This window comes from Podarcis filfolensis, assembly GCF_964270895.1.
Source record: "Podarcis filfolensis genome assembly, chromosome: 3".
Taxonomy (NCBI): Eukaryota; Metazoa; Chordata; class Lepidosauria; order Squamata; family Lacertidae; genus Podarcis; species Podarcis filfolensis.
Genome location: NC_139606.1, coordinates 88,834,183 through 88,853,777, shown reverse-complemented (window position 1 = coordinate 88,853,777; position 19,595 = coordinate 88,834,183). Strand labels below are relative to the sequence as shown.

Sequence of the window (19,595 nt, the reverse complement as noted above, 5' to 3'; positions counted from 1 at the left end):
AGAGTCAGTTACAAGTCTACATATAGAAGCAAAACATTTTAATACAGTGTCTTTACATCCAACAGAACCTCTTTTTGTATGTGCTACCATTTCTCAACTTATAGTGGAGAGATAGCTCCCAACAAACCAAACTAAAAAACTGGGGATAATTTTGGTTTGACATAGGGTGATATCCTTGTCTAATTTTTTGCATCATGTTGAGGAATTTTTACAAAAGTTAGCTCTATGATGAAGGAATAATCAAGCCAGGATCAGCAACATGTAGTTAAGGGAGGGCACTAATTGATTGATTGATTGATTGATTGATTGATTGATTGATTGATTCTTTGGGTCATTAATAGGATGTGGTACTCTATAGTTGCCTCTGTGCCCTCTTGAAAGTAACCAGTTTTGTTTTGTTTTTAACTCCAGTATACAACCTGTAAACAAACCAAGATCTCTTCTTTCCACAGTTTACAGAGAGATGGAGACCAAGGAGCAGCAACTGCTACGAAGGTTCTTCAGAAACAGCAGCACATTGAACATTGCCCTTACATAAGGGCAAAATATATGTTATATGAGCTATGTAGTTGTGCATTTAAGCACTAGCAATCCACACTGGGATCTTAGCATGGGGCTGTAACTCAAAATGGAATATTAGCATGGCAAAACCTATCTGGTTTTTTGCAACTTTCTGACTAGTTGCAGGACCTTAGCCAGACCTAGCAGAGTAAATGCAGAATCCACGGAAGCAATTGGCGACTTGGCTGCAAACAGGATAGACGAAGCAGGAACCAGGAACTTGTAGTTAGGTGTTTATTATATACAGTGGACTATTTACAGGAACAGAGCATGGATCTTTAGCAAGCTCTCTCTCATACACGACTCATAACTCCTACACTGACACACAGAACTCTGAACCTCTGAACACTGAACTCCAGAACTAGCACATTCCAGTTAGTAGGGCATTAATTATCATTCCCTTGAGAGAGCTTGACCAATCAGGGAGCTGTCTCCATGTCTCTGTTATCACCAGGCAGACTTACTCCTTCACATAGCCTTCTGGCTGTCTGCCAAACCTTAATTGCCTCTGTGTGGGTAGCGGCATGTACACAGTTTCCCAATAGGGGGGAGGCTCAGAAACTTTACTCCCCACTGTAGCCATAATCCAAATTGTGCAATTTGAATTGGGAGAGGGGATCTTTCCATTTGGATCTCTCTTATTGTACTTGCAGGTACAGAGCCCCCAAATCTGGATCACAACCGCAGTAGGGCCAAGGATTAAACCTCCTTCCCCCATTACACTATCAATCTGTGCTTAAAGGCACAGCCATGTATCTCACATAATACATAGTTCACCCATCAGTTAAACTGAGTAGGGAATCAGGATTAAGATGGCCCAACCTAATCTCAACGAATGGGTCACCTGTATTAGGCTACTGGCACCCAAATGTATGGCATCCAAGTACCTGTATGATATTTGAGGACACAAGCTGGGGGTTGTTCTTGCAGTGCTCCATTAGCAACGCCACTCCCTCCATTCGCATCTGGAATTCCTTCGCCACCAGCATCTTGTTCAGCTCCTTGAGCTGCTCCATCATTTCGATGCTGCGAAGGGATGAGCGGCGAGCCACTACCTGCGGGATGCTTAGGACATCTGGGACAGAGCTAGCATTGAGAACCAAAGGTTTATTCATTGTGTTATGCATTTATAGTACTTAAATGACAGCACTCGGTTACATTGCCCAGTTACATTGTTCTCATGACTAGGAGTGGGGGAAATGTCTGTTTCTGTTTCTCATTTTTTTCAATCATAGCTTCTGTTCTTCCACGTTTCCACATCAGTTTGTGGTTGTTAAAAAAAAAATCCTCATGAAAATTCATACATGTCTTAGTGTGAATTTATCCTAATACACACACTTTTATATGCAGTTTTGCCTGCTATATATTTGTACATAATTTTCATAATTTAATGGCTTTTTGTATGTTATTTCTTGAATATATGCATGTTATGCACATTTTAGTATCTGCATTTTTGGTACACATTACTCAGTTGGAGAACTGTCCTGCAAAACATTAATAACTGCATATGCTGAAAGTCAGCTGTGTTTCAGTTCTTCAATTGTTTTGGGAAGGGCCAATTGGGCAGGTTCACCTTTGAATGCAAACTGAAATGATTTTTTCCTCCATCCCTAACTCAGCACCAATACAATTTTTGAAATTCAAAATGTATAATGCACTGAAGCAAAATGTTTTAATTTACTGAACCCACATAATTCACTTTGGCTGTAAAGTTATCGGATGTGCCAAACTGGAAGATGACTGGCAAAAAAATGGAAGCGGGGAAAGTGAAAGAAGGCTGAGGTGGAGGAAATCAGGAAGGTCCTGTCTATGGTTTAGAGAGCAAGGAGCTAGGATTCATGGGGATAGGCGGCAAAAAGAAAAACAGCTCTGAGCATGCAGAGTAGTTTAGTAGAGCCAAGGGGTGCTCCATACCTTTCCTCTGAAGGCAGGCTGTCCAGTGAGGTTGTCAGACTGCTGCTCTTCGACCCTCTGTGGCTTTTGGCAGAAGGAGCTTGAGAAGATTGGTCTTCTAATCCCTGCATAGAGAAATGCATAGGCCAGGAGTGGTTAAGCTTTCTTGAGTCAAAGGCCACACTGGCCTTTGGTCAACCCTCCAAGCACTACATGCCAGCGGTCAGTGTGGCCCCAGTGGTTGTTTCTGGCCCCGCTCTCTTATTCAAACACACAGGCACACACACACCCTCCAGAGAGCCAGTGTGGTGTAGTGGTTAAGAGCGGTAGACTCGTAATCTGGTGAACCGGGTTCGCTTCCCTGCTCCTCCACATGTAGCTGCTGGGTGACCTTGGGCTAGTCACACTTCTCTGAAGTCTCTCAGCCCCACTCACCTCACAGAGTGTTTGTTGTGGGGGAGGAAGGGAAAGGAGAATGTTAGCTGCTTCAAGACTCCTTCGGGTAGTGATAAAGCGGGATATCAAATCCAAACTCTTCTTCTTCTTCTTCTTCTTCTTCTTCTTCTTCTTCTTCTTCTTCTTCTTCTTCTTCTTTCTTCTTCTTCTCCTCCATAGAAAGGGAGGGTTGGGAGGATTGGGAGGGTTATAGCCCCCTCTGCACTTGATCAAACTGATGACTTGGGAGGGAGAAATCCACCCCACACTGTGCCTGCTTTAAATATGCTTTCGTTTCACTATGGCTGCCATCAAAATCAGGGGCGCTTGGGAAGTTGTGTGACCCCTGATATAGGCATTTTAACAAAGAGTGAAATTACACATAGACAAGTTGCAGTATTTTCAAACTTTTCCTGTAACATTTGAAGAGGAGATGTATGGGCACAAGCATATGCTTAAGATCAGAAGAAAATCTTTGCTGGATCATGCCAATGGCCTATCTATTCCAGCATCGTGTTTTCTCACAGCAGCCAATCGGATGCCTGTGGGAGGCCTGCAAGCAGGATGTGAGGGCACAGGGGTGGCCTGAGACATTTCAGCACTGGAGACAAAACACCCCCTGCCACCCCTACAGTGGAGGGGGGCATGAAGTTCAGAGAAGGCCTCGTCAAGCCTTGCCAGCCCACCAGATTACAGTGGGGAGGGGAGCTTCAGAAAGCACTTATTTTGAAGGAGAATCAGTTTCCAAAGCTTCCTTCCCGCCCAGTAGCAAATCTGGATGGTGGAATGCCTCTCCTCTTGCCAACTTGGTGAGGAGAGGCATTCTGCAGCGCTTTGCTGCTGGTCCTAACAATTCTGAGAGATTTTATAAGTCTTGCTCTGAACATGATTGAGCTTGGATCCAGCCCTTAATTTTTATTTACCAAAGAATGAAATATATTTGATCTTCTGATTCCACTTTCAGTGCAAATATTTCTTATGAAAAGATTTTGTTAAAGCTTTTTCATAATACAGTAAGATAAAAAATAATAATCTAAATAGAAACAAAAACAGAGAGAAAGAGGAAATAAAACACCAAATCTTTCCAACACATTCTGTGCCCCTCTATACTCACTTTCTGCTTAATTGCAGCCATGACATCACGCAAGTCATGTGATGGTAGACACTGCTTCAAATACCCATCAAATTTTGAATGGGACATAAGGATGTTCAGCATCTTCCGGCCATAAAATCTAGCACAGGGAGGGAAAAGTTAATTAAGAACATTTGATGGCAAAATTTTGACTGTTTCAGAAAGTGCCATTTGTCTGGTTCAGGGTGGTCCAACCTCTCAGGCCAAGTGGGCAGCGATAGTTCTTTGATACAGAACCCGTGAGCCACACACTGAATTTTTCCATACTGTAAATCAAAGCGTTCACAATATAGTTAATATTATTTAACACATACGATTAATATAATTAAACACACAATTAATGAGTAAAATATAAATGTCTTCAAAAGACAAATCACAAAATAATTCGGAAAAATAGAACCACCACAAATTCTGAAGGAAGTATACCATAATTCAAGACATTAAGAATGCTTTTCATTGCCAGCACTCATTCATAATAAAAATGAATGTATATACCAATGTGCTCTAGTGATGAGAGTATTGGACTAGATCAGACCTGGGAGATCAGGGTTCAGATTCTTTTTGCAAACCTCTTTGGAGTAGCTGTTGTTGTTGGTTTTGTTTTTGTTTTTACAATGGAGTGGCATATGAATTTCATGAAATGAATGAATAAATGAATAAATAAACCACTCCCGCCATACCTGGCCATTGGCCTTGCTAGCTGGGGCTGAATGGAATGGAAGGCCAAAACATTTGGAGGGCAATAGGTTGGTCCATCTCATCTTGCAATGAAATGCACTCAAAGACTCTCAGCTGTTTGCCTGACAGTTTACCTTGTGTCTTGATTGCAGTCTTGAGCAAGCTTAACCAGCGTCTGCACCAGAAGCTCTGTACTCTCCCGGTTGCCCGAGAGCAGTTTTTCTGCCCCAATCTGCTCCACGATGGTCAGCAAATGTTCAGCCGCACATTTCCGGATGAGGGGGTTACGGTGGCTGCAAACACAGTGGTCCTAAGAATGAGACCTCTACTTTTCTTATACTGCAAAGCTACCCCAGCTTGCCTCAGCCAAAATATCCCAACCCAGCTAGTTCTGACCCTAACTGGCAAACTGGCTTGCAGGGGTGTGAAACCTGATTGTGAAATTTGGCTTAACTTCATGTGGGTGGAAAAGGAGGGCGGGAGCAGGAAAATGGAAAGGGGGCAGCTGAAACAGACGGAGTGGTTGAAGGAGGGGGAGCAGCCCTCTGTAAGCCATCAGTTCAGATCTCTGGCAAGAGTGTTTTGCCTCAGCTCTGGCAAACCATAAGCTAGGAAGACTATGGAGAGGAGGAGGGGGAGCGCATAGAGTGACCACACCCATTTTGGACTCCAGCCCCACCCATCATTGTCATGCATCCCCTGAAAGTTTACCCCCCAGGGATATGACCCTGGTGCCTTATTATCCAGCGTGATTGCAGCCCTACTCTACTTCAAGAGAACAAGTCATGGGTAAGAAGAAGAGGTGCGAGGGCCCAGAAAAAAAATCTAGGAAAATTGGAGGGAGGGAAATTGGTCCAGATATAACTGAGGAAGTACAAGCATGCAGAGGAAAAGGCCCTTCACGTACTTCACTCCATTGGCCATGAGGGCAGCCATCGCTCGTGAGGAAGTCACATTCTGCGCCATGATGCCCAAGCACTGATCAGCTGCTTTCTGGATGAATTCACTAGAATCGCCTGCCTTCTGGAGAAGGACCCGAGAAATCTCTTCAACCTCTTGGTCCATATGCTTCTTCATGGCCTTGAAGAGGTCAGCTAGGGTCCCGATAGCAAACCGAGATACTTTCGACCGGAGGTTGCTAACCTGGCAATGGAAACGTTACAAGCTGAAACGTTTGCGCATTCATGTGATCCTGTTTGCTGCTGCAAATGCTGACACACCAACCAAAGGCAAGACAATTTATTTGTAATTGTCCACAAAATGCCACACTTCTTATCAAAGTGTGGATAATAAACCAGGATGTGCCAATCAAGTTGAGTCACTCGCAGTGTACATCTGCATTGCCTTCCTATCATGAATAGGAGAAACATGGAATTATTTCAGTTTTGATAATGGCTCCATCTGAATGGGCACCACGACCTGCAGATCTGACCTAAGGAAGGAGAGTACTAAATCAGGAGCACCTAACCATCATTTAAAACATATGCATGCATAAATGCTTAATATAAATAAAATAAATAATAAAGTCAGGCTTGCTCACTGGTTTGAGCAACTAACGAACTTTTTGCTGCTGTGCTGTTGTCTCATGAGAGACAACAACAACAAAAATCATTATTTGTACCCCACCCATCTGACTGGGTTGCCCCAGCCACTCTGAGCAGCTTTCCTCACTTTTACACACAAAATACTTAACAGGAGCTGAATGTCCTGACAGATGGGGGTGAGCGGCCAATGCCTGAAAAGAGCTGTAAATATTTATCAGTCCTAATTTCTTATATTACTTTTTAAAACTATGAACCAGAAAAAGGGGGGATTTCTGGAAGGGAAGTAAGCCATCCATTTTTCTTTCTATGTATAAACAGACACCCTGCCGTTAACACTTTGCTTGTGTTTTGCAAAGTGGGAGGGTTTGAATCCCACAGAACTGAATCCCACATTCAGATAATTAAAGCTTGAAGATGCTCCAACCTTCCCATTAACAGGGAATCAAGTCTACATCCATGATAATTTCAGAGAGAAGCCAGAGACCACAAATTACACAAATGGCCAGCCATTATTTGCTGCAGATGACAGAAGGCTTAATGGCCTTGCCAACTTTGCTATGTTAACAGCCCAGTCGGCTGATCAAACAATGAGCAAGTGTAGAAATGGCCCCTGTGGCTTCTTTTACCTCCTGCTTTTTATTAGAAGGGTTTAAAATGAGAACAATAAAAACCTCTCCATTAAGCGATCAAATAAACAGCAAAGCTGTTAAGAGCAGCCGTTGGGTAAATAAGCTCCCTAGAATCCAAGAACTGGCTGCCTCACAGAGTCCAGCACATAACGTATTTGGGTTTGGGGAAATGTAGGTAGCTCAGATCAGCTTTTGTTCTCCCCCTTTTTCTGGGTGTAAATAGAGGAAGCATTTCAGACAAAGAGATGCAGTTAGAAGAGATGCAGATAGAAGAGACAGAATCAACGTGGTTGGACTTGCAGGTTCTTCTGTGAGACATGCTGAATTTGGGTTTCAACAACTAAGTACAAAATGCATGTACATCAGGTCAGATACGAAAGCTACATATATGACTAAACTGTGTCTTTCAACCCATCTCCGATATACATCAGAAAGGCCCTAGTCCTTTCCTAATCACTGCTTTAAGTGAAGTATACACATTTGGGTCCTCAGTAACTGACATGCTTCATGGATACTTGAGTACAAGAACCCAAATACATTTCTCTTTCTTCTTCATTCCTTTATTTTAGACAGATATTTGCCACTTACATTTATACATAAAATATATTTATTATATAAAACCATGACAGAATCCAAGATGAAGAGCCATAGCTCAGGAATGAGGAAACTTTTTCAGCCCAAGACTGCATTCCCTTCTGAAAAAGGGCCTCATGACAGTAGTGTGAGGGGCCAGAGGCAAAAGTACTTGAAGCAATGGATGTAAAATTTACCTTTGTACAATAGTAGAATAGTTTCAGCATACACATCTCTATATTCTCCATCCAGACACACAAGAGGCATTATCAGTGCGTTGCTCATGTATGCAAGTTTCTCAGAAGGTCCACATGATGCCTGTCCTCTTCAAAAGGCCACCCCATATATTTCCTCCATTTACTGTATTTTTCGCTCTATAAGACGCACTTTCCCCCTCCTAAAAAGTAAGGGGAAATGTGTGTGCATCTTATGGAGCGAATACAGGCTGCACAGCTATCGCTGAAGCCAGGAGAGCAAGAGGGATTGGTGCGCTAGCCACGCAAAGCCTCTTGAGCGCAGCCGGAGCGCTCCTGCCTCTTTGCTCAAGAGGCTTTGCGTTGATTCTTGTTTCTTGTTTTCCTCCTCTAAAAACTAGGTGCGTCTTATGGTTGGGTGCATCTTATAGAGCGAAAAATACAGTAATTCAGATTTGCTGTTTCGACGGTTTTGCTTTTTTGTTTTTACTTATTGGATTTTCCATTGAAACAGTAAATCCTATATTGTATGGGAAAATAATATGGGACAGTGTTTTGATAAGGATGACGTTTTCTGGACAAAACTTGCATGCCTCAGCAGCACTGAACAGATAATAGAAAGCCATGGGGAAGCACCCCTACAGAAGTATGGTGCAGGGTGGACAGAAAAAAAGCCTCTGAAGATTGCTAACTACAGGTTGCGTTATCTGGCTTTCATTCTAGACATCCAGAGAAACTTAGTAAATTTTTTTAAGTGAACTTCTAGGTCACGATAGCGATTAAGCATCTGAGGATGGCTTCTAAAGTGACTCAGTGGGCCAGGCTCCCAGTGGACAGGAAAGTAGGACCTCAGCTCTTCCATGGATACTAACTCAACTTTTATTCTTTCACTCCATTGCCATTCTCCTTGCTAAAATAGAGTAAAAAATCACTGAAAGCTTAAGTTTCAGAAGCAGACATCTGTGTGGAAAGTGAGTAAATGCGTGCAAATTTAATTAATTTGCATGGATTTATTTTGTGCTGAATTCCCCCCTCCCCCGTGCAGGTTATACACAGCTTATTAATTGCTTATTTTTCCAGTAGAGATAAGGAGCATATTGGGCAGCAATAGGTATAGACAGGTATAAAAGCTGCTCAGAGACCCATTGGCTAAATAAAAACAGATTGGAAAGTGTCAGGTAAGCCACAAGAGAAGATAGATTGGACATATGTTAAATGCACATTTCCCACCTCCTTTGTGGCTGCCAAGGAAACATCATGAAGTCTACACTGGAGAACTTCTGAATGGCAGGTAGCCAAGCATCGGATGCTGAAGAGTCCTTTCTCCTTCAGATGCCTGAGAGGCAATTATCAGAAAGATGGAGGGAGAGAAGAGAAGGGAAATTATTGGTCTTGCCTGGCATTTTGCAGAAACAGGATTTCTCACTGCAGTAAAAGAGTCTGAAAATGAGATGTGTCACAGAAGCCACACATTGGGAATACAGAAAAGCAAAGATGCTGAATTTTAACAGAAACTCTTATACACTATGGTTTTAAAACTACTATTGGGGAAAAATACATTCCACTGTGTGCTAGACAGAATCTCCTATGAATTAAGCTGAATATAAGAGTGTGATTGATTTACTAGTTCCACATGATAGGCTCCATCCTTGGAAAGGGCTGAAACCTGCATGGCAAGTTTTTCTCTTGCGAGGCTCAAGAGGTGAAGCTTGTGGAGTCCCCCCCCCCCTTTTTTTTTTTTTGAGGCCAATAATCCCTCACAACTCTGCCTTTCTGAATTAACAGCACCATCTGCAGGTGATCTGGTGACAAAAATGAGCACAGGTGACAAATTCCAGAGCAACAGCTGCCAGAAAGGTAGACGTGTTTGTACTCTTAGCAACAAGAAACAATATCATGGCACCTTAAAGACTAACAGATGGATTATAGCATAAGCTTTGTGGACGACGGCTCACATCATGAGACGTGTGAATTGTTGTCACTGGTTGGCAGATATATCCAATGAAAAAGAAAAAAATCATGTTAACTGTGAGGTCCAGCGGCAACGAAGACTGAATCTTCCACATCTTTTTGAAAGCACAGCTTTTATATTTCCATAGAAAACTAATGGTGTGTGTTAGGAAAGGCTTTTTATCAAGTTGTATATTTTAAAAAGTAGGATTATCTATGGGAATAACACATTTCAAATTAAATGTGGTAACATTGTGCAACTCACTGGCATTATTACAATGTCTGGGGGTGTTAAGCAGGGTCATGGCCAGCGCTACTATTAGACAAAGTGGGGAAGCCACCTGAGGTAACTGATTTGGGGTGTCACAAAATGGCAGCTAATTGTTATTTAATTATTATTAGATACTTACTGCCTGCAAGTAGGAGAGGTGCTTTGGGGAGTTTCTTCCTCAGGTGCCAATATAACTTGCCTGCCCTTGTGCTTAATGTGTATGAGGTGGGAATACTAGTGCTACTCTGCCTCAGGCAGCAACATCTCTTGGACCTGCCTTGGGCAAGATTGTATTCTTGCCCCCTTGGTGTTTATTTTGTATCTAAATGAACTTGACAATGCCCTTAACGTCACTCTCCAAAACGTGACAGCAGAGGCAATTGAGTCTTACTTTATTGGCTAATGATGTGGTCTTATTATCGTATTCCAGACTCAAGTCTTAAAAGGCTTTTTGGTCATGTTTTCTAAGTCCTGTACTCTAAATTGTACTGTACAGATAAATCAGGGGAAATTACAGTTAGCTGTCTCTGAAAAAGGTTTATTCAGTGGAAGTGGCTGCTTGGCAGCCAAATTCTAATCAAGAGCTAAACGCTGGCATTGCTCTTGTCTCACACATAGATTTCATGCTGTCGAGAAAGCCACTCAAAGCAGGACAACTCCACAGGGGTGTCAGCTATAAGAAGCTCATGGGACAGTATTTGACTGAACAGTTCCACAACTGCAAGGACTTTCAGCTGCCCAGTGGAGTTTCCCTGCCCTCTCCTCTCCCCGTATGTCCCATGTGAGACCTGTAGATCAGCTCCCAAGGATTGGGGAAGACCCTGGAACTGGTTTAGGGGCAGCACAAGGAGGACAGAGAAGTTCCAGCTACACCTCGTTTCCCTAGCAGAACTTTTTAGCTGGACACCGTCCATGGAGTTGAATTTAGGGTGTGGGGTTTAATGGGGCTGGGTGAAAAAATAGGAAGGGAGGCCCAAGTTGGGCTGCCTTGACATTGCCCACAACCTTTTGAAACAAGCTCACTGTTTTCCCAAACTGGGCTTGTGAAAGTCCACCATCAATTTGGTATCCTCTGTGGGTTTGTGGGAGGGAAGGAATGAGACAAAAACAGACGGAGTGTGTGCTGTCTGGAAACCAGAGGAAGTGAATTTGAATCTCACTTTATACTGTAGCCTTCATGCAGCCACAAGGCTACTCGCCTAACTTTATGGCATGAGGCACAGGGGGAAGGTACAGTTTTCTCTTTCCTTACCAATCGTTGCTATTGAGCCACTTCAGAGCATCGACCAGCCCCTGCTCTGGGTAAGACAAGGGTCTTATTTCTAAGGCATCTCTATTTATGAGGTCGTCTTCCCATTCCGGAGAACCCTGGAGGTTTGCTGGCAGGGAGTTAGCTGTAAGTATGAAGCAACAAAGCCAGGCATATAAATGCAATTAACACTGGCAGTCAGGAAATTACAATTAACGCTACAAATAAGTTGTTGTTATAAGGAGTCATATTTCATTTTACTGTTCCCATGGAGTTGTAGATGCATATCTGAATTGCATTCCATTGAAAGGACTGCAGTGAGAATAGACCGTTTTCACCGAAGTGCGTATTGGGCTGAACATCCCATTTACTCCGAGTCCCATGAGTGGCTTCTCTAGTGGGGGCAGAGTTGCACCAGGCAGTGGAAGCCCACTCTGCACCATCCCACCTTTGCACTATGTCCTATTGGTGACATCTGGCTGATCTGCAACACTGAAGAGGCATCTCACATTTGGGCTTGTTGTTCGCCTAACAATTATACCGCACAATACCATATCTGTTTTTAGAGAGGTATAACTTTCCAGGAGGACCCGCTGAAGTGCCGACATAGCATTAATATCAAATCATCCTGGCAGCCTGCTTTGACTGCAAAATCTAAACCATTTCACGAGACAAGGTGATACAGCAGCAGGCCGAAGCAAAACAATAATAATCACTATAAAGCTTTCTATGGACAGAAGAGAATGCTGAGTCATATGCTATTTGCACAGGGACCTTGAAAGGGCAGGAGAAGCAAGGAGAACTCCAGAGGTAAATAAATAGAGGGTAGTTATCTCTTTAGTACCAGGTGACTCAGTAGAGGATGGGGAAAATGGAAGAGATGGGGAGCAGTTCACTGTACAAAGGCGAAGTTTGCATTCACTTTGGCCCTGCTGAAGACTCTCTTGTGGCCCTTGGAAGGTAGCCCAGAAGCAAATGTGGCCCTCGTGCTGAAAGAATTTCTCTGGCCATGCCTTACACACTTCCAAAAGGAAAGGGCCACAAACAATGAGGGGGTGCAAATAGAGAAGTGGCTGCAACCAACCTGTTGGCTTTTTGTAGTAGTGTAATAGATAGGGAGTTCCTAAGGCAACCTGTCTGTTTTCCATATTTGCAACATGAACCAATGCATGTTGGTTCAGCAACAGGGATTGTTTTATAATTTTGCACCTCATTTTATCATCCATGGTTGGAATCTTACGCACCAAGTTCTTCTGAGCTACCCAAAAAGTTTCAGGGCATGATCCTCCACAAGCAGGCCAGTCCTGTATTTGTTGCTTGTGATTTATTTATTCTGTTTTATGTAATATTGGAAAAAACTCAATACAACTTTCATTTAAAAAAAAATGTTTCAAGAAAAGATGATCTGAAAAACGCGAGTGAAAGGAAAAAGTGATATTGCCAGCTTGGCTGAGATTATAATACTTGAAGCAAGAAGTTTCTTTTCCCATTTATTTTTCCAGTATGCATTGTGGTTATGGGGGAGCCCTTGCTTGTGCGTGATACTTCTATCCAGAGCTGTTGACAACCATAAAAGCTGCATTTGTTGCTAGCCTGTTTTGTGCCTCACCTGAAGCATGCCTGAGGAAGCTACTGTCGTGGTTGATGACGGGGATGCTGGGCAGAGAGGGCCTGTTCACCCGTTTCTTCAGGGACGTCCCAACAGGAGCTCTGCAGGGATTGCTCAGACTGAGGCCAACTGGGGTGGTTCCGTTGCTTTTAAGTGGCCCGGAACCTGCAGAAAGTAATTCAGGGAAGTCAGCAGAGAGTGAAGGGAACTAGCAGCTGAAAGAACATAGGGCCAGTTCCAGGTTTGAGAGGCGCCTAGGCAAAATGTGTACTCAGGTGGGTCCCATTCTCTGGTGGTGGGCCCCTGGTGGGCTTACCTGGTAGCAGTATGAACAGCAGCATGACTCCAAGCAAATCCTGAGATGCTGGAGCCCACTCTTTAAACTTCATTCCCCTGAAAGCCTGGACACGGGAGGCTACAATTGGTTTCCACCAGCAAGTAAGTACTTTTTTAGTCTTTCAGGCTTTTGGAGTTAACTATCATAATCTGAGGCCCTTCTTTGTGTGCCTCCCCTACAAGAGGTTGCATAGCCTCCTGCTGTTGCTCTGTTTTTTTGTTAACTGAGTGTTTTTAACGTTTGTATATATTATTTGCTCATAGTATTTTTATGTATTTCTGTAAACCACAACACATCACTTGATGGGGATTATGTTTCTTCTAAGAAGGAGGGCACTCCACAAGGTTGGAACAGAAATAATAATTTCAATGCATTGCTTGAAACCGCCTTGGAATCATATTGACATGGTGAAGTGTGCTCTGCAAATTTGGATAAATAATAATAGTAATAGTAATTGCATTTATGACCCACCTTTTTCTCCAAGGAGCTCAAGTACTAATAGAAGTAGTAGCAGTAATAGTACAAGGACCCCTGGACTGCTAAGCCCAGTCAAAGGTGACTATGGGGTTGGGGCACTCATCTCGCTTTCAGGCTGAGGGAGCCTGTGTTTGTCCACAGACAACTTGTGGCCAGCATGAATAAACCACTTCTGGCTCAATGGAACACCGGGACAGAAGCCAGAGTGCACGGAAATGCCGTTTACCTTCCCGCCACAGTAGTACCTATTTATCAACTTGCACAGGCGTGCTTTTGAACTGCTAGGTTGGCAGGAGCTGGGACAGAGTGATGGGAGCTCACCCCGCCGTGGGGATTTGAACCACCAACCTTCTGATCAGCAAGCCCAAGAGGCTCAGTGGTTTAGACCACAGCACCACCCGTGTCCCTACAGCTGTAATAGTAGTAACAGTAGGCACTATGGGACTTTGAACGATATGCAAGAAAAGTCCCACCACATACACCCAGCTCTCTGGGGCTGACATTCCTCCATCTCCCACCCACAGTAAAGAGCAAGAGCAAGTGACCTTGCACCAGAGCCTTGTTCCGGCAGAGTGCTGACTCTGCCACTTTCTCTGCTGCTGCAGACCTTTGTGGAGTTTATACTGCAGCACAATCACTGCATGTCAGTTGCAATCAGATCACTTAGGGAGCTCTGCCATAAAACTTCCTCCTCCCCCATCTTAAATATGCACTCCTATTGTAACAGCTTGGATATTTCATCTGAAAAGCATCACATCTCAAGGGTGTGGAGGGTGTTTAAATCAGGGAGATTCTTACTGTATGGCTAAGTGCTTCCTGTGCATGAAAATTTCCTCCTGGCTATAGTTTATTTAATAAAATTATAAATTTTGGCGAAGAGCATCTGCGTTGCTTGACTGTAATTGCTGCAGGTATACTGAAATATGGGTGCGTTTCATAGTGATGAGAATAGATCTCCATTCAACATGGTCCAGGAACTAGAATATTATTACAGGCTACCTTCTTAGACAGTCTCTCCATTGCTAGGGTAGCTCCCTTTTTAAGTGTACCTTTTGTGAAGTGCAGTGAAATCGTTGATGAAATACACTGTATAAGTGTCAAAGTCACAGATTGTTCAGCATTGTAAGTGCATTATTCCAATATTGTTCATGTCTACCAAAGTACACAAGGACACATCTCACCTTTTCCCTAAGAAAAGGTTACAGATAGGTAGCCGTGTTGGTCTGCCATAGTCAAAACCCAAAAAATTTTTCCTTCCAGTAGCACCTTAAAGACCAACTAAGTTAGTTCTTGGTATGAGCTTTCGTGTGCATGCACACTTCTTCAGATACCTGAAGAAGTGTGCATGCACACGAAAGCTCATACCAAGAACTAACTTAGTTGGTCTTTAAGGTGCTACTGGAAGGAATTTTTTTTTTTGTTTTGCCTAAGAAAAGGGTCATGTTCAGTGAAGACAACGGGGTTGTGGGAGCATTTCAGAGTTCACCCGGTGCTGCAGCATTGGTCCAATTCTCACATAGGAGGTGAGAAGGCAAGTCTGTATGTAGACTATATCACTGCAGGCTGCAGTGGAAGACAGAGGAGGCTCACATGACTGCCACTCTATACACCAGGGATGGAGAAAATAGATGCTCCAGAGGTTCTTAGAGTCAAACGCCCATCAACCCCGGCCATCCCAGTCAGGGGTTCTGGGAGATGTCTTCCAATAACATCTAGACAGCCACACTTCCCTGGGAATAAGCCCCACTGAACTCAGTGGAACTTACTCCCAAGCAGACATGTGAATGCTCCTCCATAACCTCCACTCACAAAGGGGGCCTCTGGGATGTTAGCTTTTCAGGCAGCTGTCATAGACAGGGGACCCTGTAGGTCACCTTTTTCTTCTTCTCCTGACTTACACAGTGTGCATCTGATCTCTGAAAGGCACGTTAAATGAAGGCAAATGAAATTCAGGGTGATGCAAAATGCATACGAAATCTGCATAACGAGCTCCTTTTATTTCTCAAGTCGCCACATACCTTCACGGGCAGTTTTCTGTAGATGCTCTTCGAACTTTGTCAGCCTTTCCTTCTCTCTCTCTCTTTCCTTTTCTCTTTCTTTGCGCAAAATCTCTATCTCCTTTAACTGCTTCTGGCGCAGTTTCTCCTGAGCCGACTTTGATATGGTCACGTGGATCTGGACACAACGAAAGCAAAACGCAGTGCATGAAAAATAAGGGACACGTGTGTTGTTCTACATTAGGGATGGAAGAGGACTCTATTTTAAACGTATCTATACATGGAATTTGGTGCTTCCAACCTGATCAAGCTTTGACCACAAAGGACCACCTCTTACACTGAGCATTTGCTTATGTCTGAGTTGCTTGCACATTATCTTTTTCTTTTCCTTTTTCTAAAAAGCCTGCATATTCATAGACAAAATTATATTTAAATTTATAAACAAAAATATGTATATATTGTGTATATATAACATGCATAAAAGAGTCAAGCCTCATGCAGGACTGGATTTTTGCTGTATTATGGTATAAGTATTCTTACTTAAGTTTCTCAATACGATATATCAGTAGTTGAATTTATCTGTTTATGTGTTGGTTCCCTTAGGAAACCTGGACTGTATACACATATTAACATTAATGTAATATTATATTTATAATAATGTGTATAATACGTAAGCGTTGTTTGTATTATTTAGTGGAGCTAGTAAAAAAAAACCCTCACTTCTGATCAAGATCAAGGAGCAAGACAGGAGTCAGGAAAAAATATTGCACAGATAAGCTCAACACCAAGAATTTCATAAAATTCCATCCCTACTCTACACACAAGTGAGGAATCTCTTGGCGTAATGTGATTCCACAAACCCAAACAGAACTCATCCATTTTCTTGAAACCTTATTTATTAGAAAGTAAGATAAATATTTCATCAAAATGGAGGATGTGCTAATTTTCTTGTTTTTTCTTCAGTGTAGCTACTTATATTGAGTATGTAGGAATGCTGTGGGTTTCACCTGGAAACATAGTCAAAATAAAAGCATGTCTGATGTGTTCAGTAGATGTCTTTGCTTGACAAGCTATGTGGCCACTAAAAAGATAATGCCCTCCTTATGAGCTCCTGGCTAGTCCATAGAAGATCAAAAATCATAGAATCATAAAGTTGGAAGGGACCCTGAGGATCATCTAGATTAGATCTCACGTGGTTTTCTTTCTTTAAAAGTGGCTGCCCCTCCATTCCCCCAAATACGTCCACCCCCAACTTAAAGCTCCTTCCTGAAGCTGGTTTTAGCCACCGAGAGCTACATGGGGTACCTGTCAGGAGATAAAGACTCATATGAAGGAAGAGAAGCACGGGTCTTGAAGTTGACCATCAACTGTGAGCACCTGAGCAGCAGGCATTGCAGGCACACAGGTCACCTGGGGCATTTAAAGCACATGACTTCATAGAATCGTAGAGTTGGAAGGGACCACAAGGGTCATCTAGTCCAACCCCCTGCAATGCAGGCATCTTAGCTAAAGCATCCATGACAGATGACCATCCAACCTCTGCTTAAAAACCTCCAAGGAAGGAGAGTCCACAACCTTCCTGGTGTTTAGTTGGAATCTCCTTTCTTGTTATTTGAATCCATTGGTACAGGCCCTACCCTCCAGAGCAGGAGAAAAGAAGTTTGCTCCATCTTCCATGTGACAGCCCTTCAGATATTTGAAGGTGGCTAACATAGTTCCTCTCAGTCTCCTCTTATCCAGGCTAAACATACCCAACACTCTCAACCATTCTTTATAAGGCTTGGTTTCCAGACCCTTGACCATCTTGGTCACTCTCCTCTGCACACATTCTTATTGTCATTAATTGAACCCAGAACCTTCTGCATGCAAATCAAATGTTCTACTGCTGAGCTACAGTTCTTCCCCTTGTAGTTTGCCCCCCAGCCCCAGCTGCATTTAGCAGAGAGGAAACAGCATTGGGAACCTGATTGTAGATTTCCCACAAAACATCTACAGGCAAGTCCCAGTTTAGGTGCATCTGAATGACTGAGGATCATGCACACACGCACAGCACTGAATCTGGAAGTAGCCCCAAAACATTACGAAAAGGGGTGGAACGGGACAGCTTCTGCATGCTCTGCCAATGCTTGTGGGGGTCCAAAATGGAACCCCTGCACAAAACAAGGATTGCTTGTAATTTGTTGGATGCAGATGAAAGAGAAAGTACATGTGTAGGCAGATATTAGGCAGAAGACTTGGGGTGGGGTTGGAGACTATTCTATAAGATGAGAAGCAGGAAATTTTCAGAAAAAGTAGGGCATGCGGCCTTATATTATTTATATAATTGATTTCACATATAGTTTCAGGCTGATATTTTAAAAAATGCTGAACCAATGCTTTTTCAGTCCAAGAAAGAGAAAAGTTTTAGCAAGCACTATTCTGAACAGATGATAAAAGAATCTGGCTTGAGCTATGTAAAAAAAGGCAAGCAATTTATATTAGCAGGAATGTAGAAGGGCTGTATTACTTGAGACCAGATCCTCAGAAATCGTTAATGAATTCCTTTATCCCTAAACTTCACTTTGAATGCCCCTTCTGAGGTTTATGTATCATTTTGTCACTGCAGGAAAACATGCAAGAAATTAAAGAAGTTTCCGATGCTCTTTCTGCAAAATCAGCTTAATGCAATAAAAACACACTTGATTTCTTCTAGCTGCATACAATTTGTACATCTTCCTTCAGCGTCCTCTTTTGGTTTACTACATTTGTTTCCCACCCTTCCTCCAAAGATCTCAGGGCAATGTGCACAGGGTTCTCACTTTTAATCCTATGAGGAATCCCATGAGATAATTTAGATGGAGTTTAGCGCTTCCAGGCAGGTGCTTAATATTGTAAATGGGTCATGGAGATATCACACATGGGTCACTGGCAATAGGAGTTTTAATTTATCAGGCTTGCGGAGCTCTGTTGCATGAGTCTGTGCGGCCCTAAAGGTGATTACGGATGAGGGATTCTCACTGGAAAACATCCCCAGGTACCTGACAATTCAAGTCATTGAAGGATGGGTCTGATCCCTACAATTCCAAACCTGCATGCTTAACTGCAGTGGCATCGTTTAAAAAGCAATAATCAAATGTCACTCACAGTCACCCTCGCTACTGCTTGCTAACTTACCATACCTTTCCCTTGGCTTAGTTAAATACACATCACCGCACCAACGTGCCCTCATTAGAGCTAGAAAGGGGATAGAAGGTGCATACCCTTCCATTGCTCTCCTTCCACTCGTCATCTTTCAAAAGGCAAGGACTTGAGAGCTGGCCCCCTTCCTTAGCCAGACCGGGAGAGGAGGTGGTTAATGGCAGTACGGATTCTAGTGGACACCCAGTAACCTTCAAGGATGCAGACAGGCCATTTCTGAAAGAGGGTTCCGGTGCACTGGTTTCTGATGAGCCAATAAAGCATAAGAAACACGTTAGCATGGGCAGCGAGCATGTATGAAATAACAAGTGTTACTGTGGAGAGTGTGAGCCAAGAAATTACACAATGTATTAATGTAAATCGAGAGGCTGTGCCAAGGAGATACTCCACTAGATTGAATCACTCCCTGTGTAGATGGACTCAAAGAGGGGTGTGTGGTGTGTGTGAGAGAGAGAGAGACACAGAGAGAGAGAGAGAGGTAGGCAGACAAAGGCCAAATGAAAGAGCTGCCCTCCTTGTTCCCATTTCCTGTCAGCTGTGGGTTATGCTATTACAGTGGTACCTCGGGTTAAGTACCTAATTCGTTCCTGAGGTCCATACTTAACCTGAAACTGTTCTTAACCTGAAGCACCACTTTAGCTAATGGGGCCTCCTGCTGCTGCCATGCTGCCGGAGCACCATTTCTGTTCTCATCCTGAAGCAAAGTTCTTAACCTGAGGTACTATTTCTGGGCTAGCGGAGTCTGTAACCTGAAGCATATGTAACCCGAGGTACCACTGTATTACCTTTGTAAATAAATTGTAGTAGTCAAGTGGGACCTGTACCAAAATATGTTGCAATGTATCCTCACCTCTGGAAAAGCCTGTTCCTTTTTCGGGGCTCCAGCCAA

General features: G+C 43.2%; 1 protein-coding gene across 8 annotated transcripts in view; it reads right to left on the bottom strand.

Moving 5' to 3' along the window:
• TOGARAM2 (TOG array regulator of axonemal microtubules 2) overlaps positions 1 to 19,595 on the bottom strand; it is a 68,407-nt gene that overhangs the window by 10,406 nt on the left and 38,406 nt on the right. For all 8 annotated transcript variants that reach the window (XM_083604476.1, XM_083604478.1, XM_083604473.1 and 5 more), the window contains 10 exons: positions 18,769 to 18,950; positions 15,551 to 15,707; positions 12,719 to 12,883; positions 11,113 to 11,254; positions 8,870 to 8,975; positions 5,607 to 5,842; positions 4,834 to 4,992; positions 4,004 to 4,121; positions 2,476 to 2,579; positions 1,449 to 1,647 (listed from right to left, as the gene is read on the bottom strand). In XM_083604476.1, the coding sequence (XP_083460602.1) occupies positions 1,449 to 1,647; positions 2,476 to 2,579; positions 4,004 to 4,121; positions 4,834 to 4,992; positions 5,607 to 5,842; positions 8,870 to 8,975; positions 11,113 to 11,254; positions 12,719 to 12,883; positions 15,551 to 15,707; positions 18,769 to 18,950 (1,568 nt within the window). The remainder of the gene's footprint in view (positions 1 to 1,448; positions 1,648 to 2,475; positions 2,580 to 4,003; positions 4,122 to 4,833; positions 4,993 to 5,606; positions 5,843 to 8,869; positions 8,976 to 11,112; positions 11,255 to 12,718; positions 12,884 to 15,550; positions 15,708 to 18,768; positions 18,951 to 19,595) is intronic.